At 39.6% G+C, this 15,267-nt stretch overlaps 1 protein-coding gene across 1 annotated transcript in view; it reads left to right on the forward strand.

Moving 5' to 3' along the window:
• The window catches only part of RIOK1 (RIO kinase 1), a 28,381-nt gene that overhangs the window by 6,776 nt on the left and 6,338 nt on the right, over window positions 1-15,267 (forward strand). Inside the window, exons 4-13 of the mRNA XM_007973771.3 lie at window positions 157-226; window positions 2,123-2,165; window positions 4,399-4,491; window positions 6,995-7,107; window positions 7,209-7,289; window positions 8,332-8,418; window positions 8,820-8,957; window positions 9,325-9,428; window positions 9,653-9,759; window positions 14,590-14,655. Of these exons, the coding sequence (XP_007971962.3) occupies window positions 157-226; window positions 2,123-2,165; window positions 4,399-4,491; window positions 6,995-7,107; window positions 7,209-7,289; window positions 8,332-8,418; window positions 8,820-8,957; window positions 9,325-9,428; window positions 9,653-9,759; window positions 14,590-14,655 (902 nt within the window). The remainder of the gene's footprint in view (window positions 1-156; window positions 227-2,122; window positions 2,166-4,398; window positions 4,492-6,994; window positions 7,108-7,208; window positions 7,290-8,331; window positions 8,419-8,819; window positions 8,958-9,324; window positions 9,429-9,652; window positions 9,760-14,589; window positions 14,656-15,267) is intronic.

Consider the following 15,267-nt stretch of genomic DNA (forward strand, 5'->3'; position numbering starts at 1 on the left):
ATGACATTGTTTTCATTACTAAACTGTATTCTGTCTACAATAAAATATTTAGAACGTATAGAAAAGAAGGAAGGGGGAGAAATACCCTGTTCAGCAACTCTGTTAATGTCTTTTTGTCTTATGTATTGTTTACATTGTGGGTTTCTTGTATTTTAGATAAGCTAAATGTTACTGATTCTGTCATAAATAAAGTCACCGAAAAGTCTAGACAAAAGGAAGCAGCTATGTAAGTAATATTTTAATAATAAGCATGGGTGATAGGGACTAGTCTAGATTAAGCAGCACCTTGATCATAATTCGTTTACAGAAGTTGTTCATTTGTATACTTAAAGCAATCATTATTTTGGGGGGTGTGTGTGTGTGTTTTCCTTAGCTTAAATGAGGATAGCCTATGCCTTTGTGAATTAAAAATATTGAATCTTGGCTGGGTTTGGTGGCTCATGCCTGTAATCCCATCACTTCAGAAGGCCGAGCTGGGGGGATCACTTGAGGCCAGGAGTTTGAGACCAGCCTGGCCAACATGGTGAAACCATGTCTCTACAAAAATTAGTCAGACGTGGTGGTGCACGCCTGTAATCCCAGCTACTCGGGAGGCTGAGGCATGAGAATCGCTTGAACCTGGGAGGTGGAGGTTGCAATGAGCCAAGATTGTGCCATTGCACTCCAGCGTGGGCCACAGAGCGAGACTCCATCTCAAAAATAAATACATAAAATAAAAATTAATGAATTTTAAGAAATACATAGTAAAACTATAATCTCATGACATTTACAAATGTGTTCTCATGAGGGGAACAGTGTTTGTAGATTTTGGTTTAAAGTAAAATGTGCAAAAATGTTCCCTTAAAATTTATTAAGAATTATTCTTTCCCATGAAGTATTTTTAAAAATTTAAGGGAAGACTATGAACTAATGATATAACTGAGAACTGTTTCTGTTTACACTTCTGTTCTCAAAGCCAATTATTTAAGATCTGGCTCACTTCTCTTATATGCTACTAACTCTAAAGTGTTAACACTATATTATAGAAAAAGACACTAAGATCATACAACTAACTATGAGAATTGAACTTAAAAGCCAACTTCCTTCCGATTTATTGCTATGTCCAAGAGGTATCAGCTTTTTGAGATACTCCATAGTCATTTGTTATTTCACTGGTATCTGTTTGAATCTTTGTGTTTAAACCTTTATTAGTTTAGGTTAGTGTGCTAGGTGGAGTCACTCAGTGTATGAGCAGAAGCAAATCAGAGTCTGCATTTGAAGACTGTCTTGAAATTATTTTCAAAAAATAAAAAAACTGCCGGGTGCAGTAGCTCACGCCTGTAATCCCAGCGCTTTGGGAGGCCGAGGTGGATGGATCACAAGGTCAGGAGATCGAGACCATCCTGGCTAACAACGTGAAACCCCGTCTCTACTAAAAATATGAAAAATTAGCTGGGCGTGGTGGCGGGCACCAGTAGTCCCAGCTGCTCAGGAAGCTGGGGCAGGAGAATGGCGTGAACCCGGGAGATGGAGCTTGCAGTGAGCCAAGATTGCGCCAGTGCACTTCAGCCTGGGCAACAGAGCAGGACTCCATCTCAAAACAAACAAACAAACAAACAAAAACTTGTGTCTTCTTAGAAAATGACTCTAAAGAGAAAACCTTGTAAATTACTAACTCTATGTGGAGGCTGAGGCAGGAAGAATACTTGAGCCAAGGAGTCTGTCTAGCCTGGGCAACATAGTGAGATGCTGTCTCTTTAAAGAAAAGAAGACAAGACTTTAATTCGTGCTAATAGAATCATTAAAGATTTGAAGGACAGTATAAATATACTCAATGTTTTCTCTTTTTCAGCATTGTTCACTTTACCCAGGCGGCTCTTTGATGCTTCTGAAATAGGAATAGATTTTTCTTTTTACTGCATACGTACTCCTTTTGCCAAAATACAGAATTGAATTTTGCATATTCAGGGGAAATGAAGAAAGTTTCACTGAGTAGTGAGAAATATACAATCATATCATAAAATCTGTTATTTAAAGAAACTATTTACTTAGGAATTTTCATGAAATTATATTTAGAAGCTTTTTATTTTGGCTTCTCACTGAATTTTGAATGTGTCAACTATATGTGTTTGTTTTTGGTTAGGTATCGCATCAAAGATAAGGCAGACAGAGCAACTGTAGAACAGGTACAATTTAAATGTGTTGCAAACTCTTCTTTTTAATTAGCATTTCTTTTATCTTTGAATTGTAGTTTGCTTTTATCCTTTTGGCTTAATGCTAATGCTACCTAAAATTAGTCCTATATACAATTACTCCTTTTTATAGTTTCGAGTTTAGAGACATATTTTGCTTTTATAGGACTATTGGATGAATTAGGGTCGTAGTCCTTCAGTGGCCTTGCAGAGCCACCATGCAATGCTTTCCCTTCTTGGAGAGATTATCAGACCAGCAATCTTTTAGAAAAGGTCCGCAGGAATCTTGTGAGCTTTCCCAGAAGATAGGTAGGGTATCTGCCACAAAGCAGAAAGTGTGGGTGTAAAAGAGAGAGGGGCAGATAATTTCTTCAAATTTCCAATTAGGAATCCTTTGTTTAGAAATTAGGCTTGTTTTATTCTTTCTATTCAAGAATGGGGAAAAATTGGCCCCTAATTTTCCCACATTCAGAAGAATGTGATTGAATATTAGCCTTGGCCCAGATTTTTGGTGTGAAGAAAGTGATAAAAAGAGTCAAAACATTTGCCTCTGCCACCTATCACTCCTCTCCACCCCCACCCCCGCCCCCATATACACAAACACATGTTCTGAATTCCACCGTCAGACAGAAGCAGGGTCGGGGGCTGTGTCTTCATTGTCTTCTAGTTTATTTTGTGATTTATTTCTGTAATTGGAAACAAAGTATGGTTCACCTCAGAAAAATGAGATAACCTTAAGTTTCAAAGACCCTACATAAGTTTAGGGTTATTTTTGGCAGGACATTCTTTTTCTCTTTCAAAATTAATTTTGAATGATAGAGTACACAGCTTGAGTCTTCAGCTGTCTGTGTAAAATACATGGTTGTGTATACATTTATCATTTCTCTTTCCTTGTTTTGTTCTTAAGCCATTTAGTTTGTTACTTCTTCCTATGCCCCTTACTTGTCTGACTACCAACTTTGCAGAAGTGCAGTTCTGTACCTGGAGACCCATACTCAGCCAGCTGACTTCCCCTCTTTGCTTACCTGTGCAGTAGAGAAGGAATGGAAACTAGTGCCTTTTCATTCTTCTGTAGTTGCAATGGTTGTGATTTGGCTTTTAGTCCTGTAGTCTTCCCAGGTGGTTTTGTTTATATTAACCTTAGGTTTCTAGTGTGACCCCAGCCACTTCATTGAAGGTGGACCCTAAAGTATAGTTGAGTTTGGCTAGTTTATAATACTGTCTCACCCCATGGGGGCTAGAGGGCCTGCCTGAGCCACAAGGAGTTATTGGTTGGTATCCTTAGAAATTGCATACAAATATTTGGCTGCTCTAGTTTCAGAGAGGAACAAGAACAGCCTTTAAATTCACTGCCTTCTGTTTGTTAGAGAAGGCTTTGAAATCCTTTTTACTCAAGATTGATTACTCTGGCTTGAAGGAGACTCTTACCGTGATTTACTCATCTATACGGCAGGGGTCTGCAGACTCTTGAAAGGGCCAGCTAGTAAATAGATGCGAGCATTGTGGCTCACATAGAATTTCTGGTTTTTGTTGTTTTTTTGTTTTTTTTTCAAAGCAGTCCTTTAAAAGTGTAAAACCCATTCTTAGCTTGCAGGCTAAGGAAAAATAAGCTGTGGCCTGATGTGGTCCCTGGGCCGGAGAGTGCTGACCCTTGATTTAAAGCTGCCTGTCCATGGCAGTAGCCACTGGGCACTTGAGAAGTGGCTAGTGTGAATTGAATGTGCTGTAAATGCAAAAGACACACCGGAGTTTGCAGACTTAGTGTCAGAAACAAGGACTATCTCACTGATGACTTTTTATATTGATACAGGTTGAAACGATAGTGTTTTAGATATTTTGAGTTAAATAAAATATATTAAGATAATTTCACCTGATTCTTTTTACTCAGTGTAGTGACTAGAACATGTAATACTATTTATGTAGTTTACATTATATTTCTATTAGCTAGTAGCCTAGAGTTCATTTCTGTTTCCCTTGGACTTGGTAGCCTTTGAATTCCATGACTGGATGAACCTGTTAGTTGGTTACCTTTGGTTCCTTTGCCTTTACCTGACATTTTACTGATTAACAATTAGAGTGAATAAAAGCGCCAAATAGTGACTCTCCTTTAGTCAACCAAGATAGCATAATACAGTTAAGCTCTGCTGTTTATTAATTGTCACAGATTTTAATGAGGAAAATTTGGTACTGTCTTTTGGAACTTTTTAATTTTTGCATTTCTTTTTAGGTGTTGGATCCCAGAACAAGAATGATTTTATTCAAGATGTTGACTAGAGGAATCATAACAGAGATAAATGGCTGCATTAGCACAGGAAAAGAAGTGAGCTCTTCTTTGGATGATTGAATATTTAGTTTTCTTATTTCAGATACCAAATGAAACTATGACACTTAGCCCTACATTATGCCTTTAAGGAGAAAGAAAACAAAGTCATACACATTAGTATTTATGGTTAGAGAGGAAATTGTACATATAACTATGCCCTTCCACTACCACTGCTGCATTGTATCATGGAGTCTAACTAGTTATGCCCAGTAGTAAGGCAGATGGTCAGATTATTACAGGCTTGAGTTCTAATCAAATAAATTACTCATGGGGCCAGGGGTTTATGGCGTGTTTCTACGAGTCAGCAAGTCTTTCTTATTTTTTTTCTTTACATATGGATATACTGCCTTCTGTTTGTTAGAGAAGACTTTGAAATCCTTTTGACTCAAAATTGAGTACTCTGGCTTGAAGGAAACTCTTACTGTGATTTACTCATCTATAATGGCAGGGGTCTGCAGACCCTTGAAAGTGTAAAACCCATTCTGCTGGAAGCAATTATCAGTAAAATTCAACTTATAAATCATTGGATTTTTAATTTTTTTTTAAACAGAGCCTTAACAGAGTTTTTTTTTTAGACAGTCTCCCAGGCTAGAGTATAGTGGCATGTTCTCAGCTCACTGCAACCTCTGCCTCTCAGGTACTAGCAATTTTCCTGCCTCAGCCTCCCGAGTAGCTGGGACTACCGGCGTGCACCACCACACCCAGCTAATTTTTGTATTTGTAGTAGAGGCAGGGTTCTGCCATGTTGACCAGGCTGGTCTCAAATTTTTGGCCTAAAGGATTCACCCGCCTTGGCATCCCAAAGTGCTGGTATTACAGGCGTGAGCCTCTGTGCCTGGCCTGAATCACTGGATTTAAGAATGTCTTTATGGCAATAAAAGGCAAAATTGACAAATGGGACCTAATTAAATTAAAGAGCTTCTGCACAGCGAAAGAAACTACCATCAGAGTGAACAGGCAACCTACAGAATGGGAGAAAATTTTTGCAATCTACCCGTCTGACAAAGGGCTAATATCCAGAATCTACAAAGAACTTAAACAAATTTACAAGAAAGAGTCAAACAACCCCATCAAAAAGTGGGCAAAGGATATGAACAGACACTTCTCAAAAGAAGACATTTATGCAACCAACAGACACATGAAAAAATGCTCATCATCACTGGCTATCAGATGAATGCAAATCAAAACCACAATGAGATACCATCTCACACCAGTTAGAATGACAGTCATTAAAAAGTTAGGAAACAACAGGTGCTGGAGAGGGTGTGGAGAAATAGGAACACTTTTACACTGTTGGTGGGACTGTAAACTAGTTCAACCATTGTGGAAGACAGTGCGGCAATTCCTCAAGGATCTAGAACTAGAAATACCATTTGACCCAGCCATCCCATTACTGGGTATATACCCAAAGGATTATAAATCATGCTGCTATAAAGATACATGCACATGTATGTTTATTGTGGCACTATTCACAATAGCAAAGACTTGGAACCTACCCAAATGTCCATCAGTGATAGACTGGATTAAGAAAATGTGGCACATATACACCATGAAATACTATGCAGCCATAAAAAAGGATGAGTTCATGTCCTTTGTAGGGACATGGATGAAGCTGGAAACCATCGTTCTCAGCAGACTATCGCAAGGACAGAAAACCAAACACCACATGTTCTCACTCATAGGTGGGAATTAAACAATGAGAACACTTGGACACAGGAAGGGGAACATCACACACTAAGGCCTGTCGTGGGGTGGGGAGACAGGGGAGGGATAGCATTAGGAGATATACCTAATGTAAATGATGAGTTAATGGGTGCAGCACACCAACATAGCACATGGATACATATGTAACAAACCTGCACGTTGTGCACGTATACCCTAGAACTTAAAGTATGATAAAAAAGGTCTTTAATTATTTTGCATATACTTGAGATATAAAAAAGTTTGAAACCACTTCTCACCTATATTTAAATTGGATTTTACTGTACAGTCTTGCATTGCTTAATGAAGGGAATTCTTTCTGAGAAATCCAGCAGGCAAATTTGTCATTATGTGAAGAACATTATAGAGTGTACTTACACAAACCTAGATTGTACAGCCTGTTGCACTCTCAGGCTATATGGTAGTTCCCAATCTGTATAACAGGTTTCTGTGCTGAATACTGGAGTAATTGCAGCACAATGGTAAATATTTATCTAGACATATAAAAAGTACAGTAAAAATACCTGTTATAATCTTATGGGATCATCTCATAAATATAGTCGGCCACCTGTCAGTGACTAAAATGTTATGTGGTACATGACTGTATTTGTATATTGGAGCTATATTTACTGTCCTTTTGATGTAATGTTTTATATTTTAATTCGCATCTTCAGAAGACAGTAGTATTCTTTAATGCATGTTATTTCAGTTCACTTGACTTTTGAGGTTAGAATCAAATATATTGAAAAAGTAGTTATTTAACGTAAACTTCATTTTCTTTGTTTTTGACTTAAAATAGGCTAATGTATACCATGCTAGCACAGCAAATGGAGAGAGCAGAGCAATCAAAATTTATAAAACTTCTATTCTGGTGTTCAAAGATCGGGATAAATATGTAAGTGGGGAATTCAGGTAAGTTCAGATTTTTCCCTCCAGTTGGTTTAATTTCTGTTTCCTAAAACATTAAGACAATAATGGAATAATTGAAATAATAAATATTTTTCTTATTCAAGATTTCGTCATGGCTATTGTAAAGGAAACCCTAGGAAAATGGTGAAAACTTGGGCAGAAAAAGAAATGAGGAACTTAATCAGGTGACTGTCTGGGATGTGTGTATGTCTGTCCTGTGCCCTGCACATGAACATCAGCCCGTCCTCCCAGCAGATCCCAGTGTGGTTCTGCCCAAATGCAGGGACTTGTTAGGGCCTTCATTTCTATTAGGTCTGCTGAAGTAAGCACAAGAAACACATTTCTGGACAAATAGAGATTGTTTCCTATTCTGTTGTTTTCTATTCTGAGAATCCATTGCAGAAGAATACTGCCACAATTCATATTTATTCCACAAAGCTAGGTCATTTGGAAGGCCTCGTAAGCCATTGAAAACATTTGCAATTTATACTGAGGACAATAAGGAACTGTTAAAGGATTTTAGCAGGGAAGTGACACAATCAGGTGGTTATAATGCTCTGTCATGTTTCATAGGTATTGCAGTTTTGGGCTAATCTTGTTAGGTCGTGAACTCTTTGTTTGTCGTGGCTTCCTTTTATTATTTCAGTCCAGTTTTGGACACTTTTATATATTCTTTGTTTGCACTAAGACCTTTTTATCAGGTAAAGGCCTCATCTAGTTGAGATCAAGTTTTCTGAAAATTATGGAGTTTTAAAAAATGTCTTAATAACTTTTTATATGCTATACACAGGTGACACATTGGATAGTGTAGTATTGAGTAAGTACTACTCGTTTTGAAAGTCTTTTGTGTTCAACAAGCTATTAGGTGTGAGTCCAACTATTTTTATTAAGCATTTTTCAGGCTAATCAACTCACATTGTGGACATATCTCCTTTATTTCCTCCATTGTAAGATGCACATTTTTTTTTCACTTTAACATCTCTGGAATTGCTTTGGCTATTATAGGTTATGGGATGTAATAGTCGAGTTGCTAGTGTTTTGTCATTCTCAGTGGTACATAATGGTGCCAGTTAACATTATCTTAGAGTTTATGAAATATTATAATACAGTTGAGAGGCCTTGGTGCTATTTCTTAACAGCCATATTAATTTTGTGACCTGCAGTTGTAATTTATTTAGATGCCTTTTCAACTTTTCAGCTGTCTTTTTATTTGTTACAATGTCACAGGCTAAACACAGCAGAGATACCGTGTCCAGAACCAATAATGCTAAGAAGTCATGTTCTTGTCATGAGTTTCATCGGTAAAGATGACATGTAAGTATGTGGAAGCCCTAATAATTGCATTCTGAGAACTGTATTTTTAAGTACTTTGAGTTTATCCACTATGTGAATATTTCCCATTTGAATAACTTCTTTTATGAATCTTTCCCACTATATTAGTGAATACATGTTATCAATGTATTCTAGCTTTTCAAATCTGAAAATGCTTCAGAATGAGGAGCAAGTTAGTCCTATGTTGGAGGGTGGTCTTAGACAGTGTGTTGGGAAAGCATCTATTTGCTGGTACCGTCTTGGTTTATCTGCAGTGAGGCAGATTGTCCCACATGCAGCTCACATGATGAGTTGTAGAAGAGAAAGGCATGTAACAGTATAGTAAGAAGCAAGAAAACTTGTTCTTGGTCATTTTGTCTTAGTTCATTTTCTTTTCATTCAAGGCCTGCACCACTCTTGAAAAATGTCCAGTTATCAGAATCCAAGGCTCGGGAGTTGTACCTGCAGGTCATTCAATACATGAGAAGAATGTATCAGAATGCCAGACTCGTCCATGCAGATCTCAGTGAATTTAACATGCTGTGAGTGTATTTTGTCTCTTAAGAACTGCCTATAAGTTGTTTTGTGTCCTTTAAAATGATAAATGACAAACAAAACCCCACTCCAAGAAGCCACACTAACATCTGAAGTTTTATTGTTGGCTTCCAAATGGCATAAGATAGGATTCCGTTTTTCAGTGACCTCAGTCACAGAACTGACCGCTTGGATCATTAACAGTGAATGGACTTTGGAAATTCTCCCAGCTTCCATCTGTTAGTCAGGATGGCCTCGTCTTATCTACCTTGGTCATTTTGTGAATTGCTTCCCTTGCTCTTAAGAGTAGAATTTATTTTAAACAAAAAGCAGTAAAGTAGTTCCATCCCACAGCTTCTGTGTCTCTGGCCATAGGTACCACGCTGGAGGCGTGCATATCATTGACGTTTCTCAGTCCGTGGAGCACGACCACCCACATGCTTTGGAGTTCTTGAGAAAGGATTGCGCCAACGTCAATGGTGAGTAGAAACGGGAATTTTCGAAACAGCTCGTTGGTCGGTTTTGGTTTTATACTCAGTTAAGCTGTTGGCATAAAATGTTCTCACTAAATTGTTCGGTGCAGTGACGCTTAAACCATTTGTGGGGAGATGGTATGTAGTTTTATCTCCTTGTTTCTCTATAAGATAGTTGGAATACTAACCTTTTTCCTCATAAAAGCTATCAACGTTTTTCCTTCTGACAGATTTCTTTCTGAAGCACAGTGTTGCCGTCATGACTGTGCGGGAGCTCTTTGAATTTGTCACAGATCCATCCATTACACATGAGAACATGGATGCTTATCTCTCAAAGGTAAGACAGGGAGAGGAAGGAGGAATAGAAAATAGCAGTACAGGTTCAGTATCTCTTATCTCAAGTGCTTGGGACCAGAAGTGTTTCAGATTTTGAATTTTTTCCAATTTTGAAATATTTGCCTTGTACTTACCCTAGTTGAGCATCCAAAATATCAAAATCCAAAATCGTCACTGCTCCATTCGGCATTTCATTTGAACATCATGTTGGTGCTCAGAAAGTTTTGGATTTTGGAGTATTTCAGATTTTTTATTTTTGGATTTGAGATGCTAACCGGTAATTGCATTTGCTTGACACTTCTGAGGGACCCATATTGCATAGTGTAGTTTATTCATTTTGACAGCTTCCTGACACCTTTTCCTTCTTATTTAACAGATGAAGAATAAAAAATATAGCACAACAGCCAACAGCCAATGGTAAAGCCAGGTTTTTTTTTTTTTCCTTTCCCTCCTGAGTCAACTTGATAGCCAAGATTTTTTTACTTTAATTATCTGGCAAGATTACAGAGACTGTCAAAGTTTGTGAAAGTTTAGTAAGAAAACTGTCAGTTTTTTGGTCATTAATTCTTTTCACTTGCTTCTCAGAGGCCTTTTTCTTTCTTTTTCTTTTTTCTTTTCTTCCTTTTTTTTTGAGACAGGATCCCGCTCTGTCACGCAGGCTGGAACATGGTGGCACAATCTTGGCTCACTGCAACCTCTGCCCTGCAGGGTCAAGTGATCCTCCCAGCTCAGCCTCTGAGTACCTGGGGCTATGGACACATGCCACCACACCCAGCTAATTTTTGTATTTTTTGTGGAGACAGGGTTTCATCATATTGGCCAGGCTAGTTTTGAAATCTTGGCCTCAAGTGATCCACCTGCCTCAGCCTCCCAAAGTGCTAGGATTACAGGTGTGAGCCACAACTCCCGGCCTCAGATGCCTTTCTGAATATATCATTTTTTAGAATTCTGATAAAAGACATAATATAAAATTTATTGCTTTAACCATTTGAATGTATGGTTCAGTGGCATTAAGTACATTCACATTGTTGTACAGACTATCACCACAGTCTGTCTCCACACCTGTTGCATCATCCCAGAGGGATACTCTACCCATTAAGTAACAACTTCCCGTCCTCCAGCAATCACCATTCTACTTTCTGTCTTTGTGAATTCACCTACTCTAGGTACCTCTTATAAGTGGAATCATATAGTATTTGTCTTTTGTGTTTGGCTTATATCACTTAGTATGATGTCTTCAAGGTTCATCCATGTTGTAGCATGTGACAGGATTTCTTCTTCTTTTTTTGTTTGAGACAGAGTCTCACTCTGTTACCCAGGCTGGAGTGCAGCGACGCAATCTTGGCTCACTGCAACCTCCACCTTCGGGTTCAAGCGATTCTACCACCTTGGCCTCCCTGAGTAGCTGGGACTACAGGTGCAAGCCACTACACCCAGCTGATTTGTGTACTTTTGGTAGAGATGGGGTTTCACCATGTTGGCCAGGGTGGTCTTGAACTCCCGGTCTCTAGTGATCTGCCTGCCTTGGCCTCCCGAACTGCTGGGATTACAGACATGAGCCTACCGTGCCCAGCCTAGGATTTCTTCTTTTAAGGCTGAATAATAGTCCAGTGTATGTATATACTACATTTTGTTTATCCTTTCATCTGTGGATGGACATACAGGTTGCTTATACCTTCTGGCTATTCTGAATAATGCTGCTATGAACATGGATATATAAATATCTCTTCAAAACCCCGCTTTTAGTTCTTTTGAATATACACCCAGAGGTAGAGTTGCTGGATCAAGTGGTATTTCTATTTTCACGTTTCTGAGGAACCCACCATACTGTTTACTATAGCGGCTGCACCATTTTACATCATCACCAGCAGTGCTCAAGGGTGTTAATCGCTCCACATCCTCACCAGCACTTATTAATCTCCACATCCTCACCAACACCTATTATTTTGTTCCTTGTTTTGTTTTGACAATGAGAGACCCCCTAATGAGTGTGAGGTATATGTTATTATGGTTTTGGTTTGTGTTTCCCTGATTACTAGTGATGTTGAGCATCTTTTCATGTGCTTCTTGGCCATTTATATATTTTCTTTGGAGAAATGTCTGTTTTGTTTTTTTTTTTTAAGAGACAGGGTCTCTCTGTCACCCAATCTGTAGTACAGTGGTACAATCCTGGCTCACTACAGCCTCACCCTTCTCGACTCAAGCAGTTCCCCTGCCTCAGCTGCCTCAGCCTGCTGAGACTGTAGGCGCACACCATGACACCCAGCCAGTTTTTGTTTTTCATTTTGCTGGGACAGGGTGTCACTGTGTTCAGTCTGGTCTTAAATTCCTGGGCTTAAGTACTTTCTCCTCTCTGGCCTCTCAAAGTTCTGGGGTTATAGGCATGAGCCACAGGGTCCAACCCCATGTCTTTTTTTAATCGGGTTTGGGTTTTTTTGTTGAGTTGTAGTTGTATTTTCTGGATATGTCAGATAGGTGATTTGCAAATATTTATTTCCATTCTTTGACTTGTCTTTTCACTCTGTTGATTGCAAACTTTGATGCACAGAAGTTTTAAATTTTGATGTGATCCAGTTTATCTATTTTTATGTTTGTCTCTGAATCACAGTTTTGAACACATGGCATGTATGCCCCTACATAGGTTTTCACGTTTGTTTGTTTTTGAGACGGTGTCTCGTTCTGTTGCCCAGGCTGGAGTGCAGGGGCACGATCTCAGCTCACTACAACCTCCACCTCCTGGATTCAAGTGATTCTCCCACCTCAGCCTCCTGAGTAGCTGAGATTACAGGCACCTCTCATCATGCCCACCTAATTTTTGTATTTTTGTAGAGACAGGGTTTCACCATGTTGGCCATGGCCAGTCTCGAACTCCTGACCTCAGGTGATTCGCCTGCCTCAGCCTCCCAAAGTGCTGGGATTACAGGCATAAATTGCCGTGCCTGGCCAGGTTTTCAGGTTTTATCCTGTCTTTTCCTCTTTTTCCATTTCCTTGTAATACCTTCCCATTTCTGCCTTTGCTCAACTTTGCTCTGCCTTATGAACTTTAAAGCTCCAGTTAGAAAGCTCTTTGGAGGGGGATTTCAGCAGAAATTGTTTTCATAGGTATAGTCTCATATAACTATAATAGAAGTAGTCACATTGTGTCACTTATTATACTAAGTTCTTAATTCTGTCACCCTCAATTGTGAACTTTTATGAAACAGGAGTTTTGTGTATTGCCGTGTACCCAGTATCAGGCCCATAGTAGGCAATCACATCTTTAATGGAATAAATAAGTGTGTCATTTTTCTTCCTCAACTTGTTTTTCTTTTTTTTGGAAATGGAGTTTCCCTCTTGTTGCCCAGGCTGGAGTGCAATGGGGCAATCTCTGCGCACCACAACCTCCGCCTCCTGGGTTCAAGCGATTTTCCTGCCTCAGCCTCCCGAGTAGCTGGGATTACAGGCATGCGCCACCATGCCCCGCTAATTTTGTATTTTCTGTAGAGATGGGGTTTCTCCGTGTTGGTCAGGCTGGTCTTGAACTCCCGACCTCAGGTGATCCACCCACCTCGGCCTCCCAAAGTGCCGGGATCATAAGTGTGAGCCACTGTGCCTGGCCTCTTTTTTTTTCGACAAAGTTTCACTCTTGTCACCCAGGCTAAAGTACAGTGTGCAATTTCGGCTCACTGCAATCTCCATCTCCTGGGTTAAAGCAGTTCTCCTGCCTCAGCCTTCACAGTAGCTGGGATTACAGGAGCCCACCACCACTCCTGGCTAATTGTGTGTGTGTGTGTGTGTGTGTGTGTGTGTGTGTGTTCTGAGATGGAGTCTCACTCTGTAACCCAGGCTGGAGTACAGTGGCACGATCATGGCTCACCACAACCTCCGCTTCCTGGGTTCAAGTGATTCTCCTGCCTCAGCCTCCCGAGTAACTGGGATTACGGGTGCGTGCCAGCCTGCCTGGCTAATTTTTGTATTTTTAGTAGAGACGGGGTTTCACCATGTTGGCCAGGCTGGTCTCGAACTCCTGACCTCATGGTCTGCCCACCTTAGCCCCCACAAAGTGCTGGGATTACAGGCATGAGCCACTGCACCTGGCCTAATTTTTGTGTTTTTAGTAGAGATGGGGTTTCACCATATTGCCCAGGCTGGTCATAAACTCCTGATCTCAGGTGATCCGCCGGCCTCAGCCTCCCAGAGTGCTGGGATTAGAGGCGTGAGCCACCGCGCCCGGGTAAGCACTGATTTTCATGTCTAAACTTAAAAAAAAAACAACTCTGCTCCCACAATTTTTTCCTTTCTTCTATATAGAAAAGAGAACAGACACTCAGTTTTACAAACCAAAAGAACCCTTTGGAATCTTTGTCACCCTCGTTTCAGTCATTGTTTGCTCAGAGAGCTTTCTTTGGTGGCTTATACTGCAGCAGCAATAGAGTCATATATTCAGGATTTACAGCCAGCCAGCCTTCTTTGCAATTCCCTTCGCCCACTGCTCAGGATTTAAGGAATGGTTCTTTCATTCTTTAGGTCTCTGTATTCCTTTAGTAAATGCTTTAGCAAAAGCTAATTATTTAAATTTAGTAAAAGTAGCATAACTTTTGAAAAAGGGGAAGCTAGGGATCCCCCAGACTAGAAGAGTTTGATTTATTGTTACCTTTGGGTTGATGGCAGCCTTTTTGGTGAGGTCTGTGCTAGAAAGGTAACTTACACCATTAGAACTCACTAAATGCTTTCATAAGTGTGAGGAGGTGATACTTATAAAGACTGGAACAAGTTTATACCAAAACTGGAACATGGATGTGTTTTCTGCAGTTGGAATGTAAAAGAAAGTCATTTTTATTTTCTTTCCAAGGCCATGGAAATAGCATCTCAAAGGACCAAGGAAGAAAGGTCTAGCCAAGATCATGTGGATGAAGAGGTAGAATTTATTATCTGTTCACAGCCTTTGGAAACACTTGTGTTTTGAGGTTTTTTTGTTTGTTTGTTTGTTTTATGTTGCTAGAGCATAAACTTGATTTAAATACATAAGCAGCTTTTTCAAATGATGGTAATATTTCCTTGAGATATTTTATGGTAAATGATTTAAGTGAGCGAAGTTGGATAGTTTACATTTCACTGTATTGGTCCACTCAGCAACCTGTTAGCCCATTGTCCTAGATGGAGAAAATTTTTTAAGAGCCTGTTAGGATGTAGGAGTCAAGAAGGAAAAGCCTGTTTTTAGTTTGCAAATGTGAGTTTTTAAATGAGTTAAGTATTGATTCTAGAAATGTAGATTTGAAATATTATGCTTTGATAAAAATGAGTCAGAGTGTTTTTTTGTGAGGGAGCCATAGTAGCCTTTTTAAAAAATTCTCACAACTCCTAATGGTTGACTGTGAGGTGCCTGTGTTTGTCGGCAGCTCTCCACCTTTTTCACTGCAGCAGCTGGGTATGTTTTGTAAGGCAGAGCCAGTCAGCGCTTGCCAACTGTAATTCCACCCCTTTCCCTCCTGCTCAGAAAAGCTTTTTGGAACACAAATGAAGGAGAAGT

This window comes from Chlorocebus sabaeus, chromosome 17 (assembly GCF_047675955.1).
Source record: "Chlorocebus sabaeus isolate Y175 chromosome 17, mChlSab1.0.hap1, whole genome shotgun sequence".
In the NCBI taxonomy this organism is placed as follows: Eukaryota; Metazoa; Chordata; class Mammalia; order Primates; family Cercopithecidae; genus Chlorocebus; species Chlorocebus sabaeus.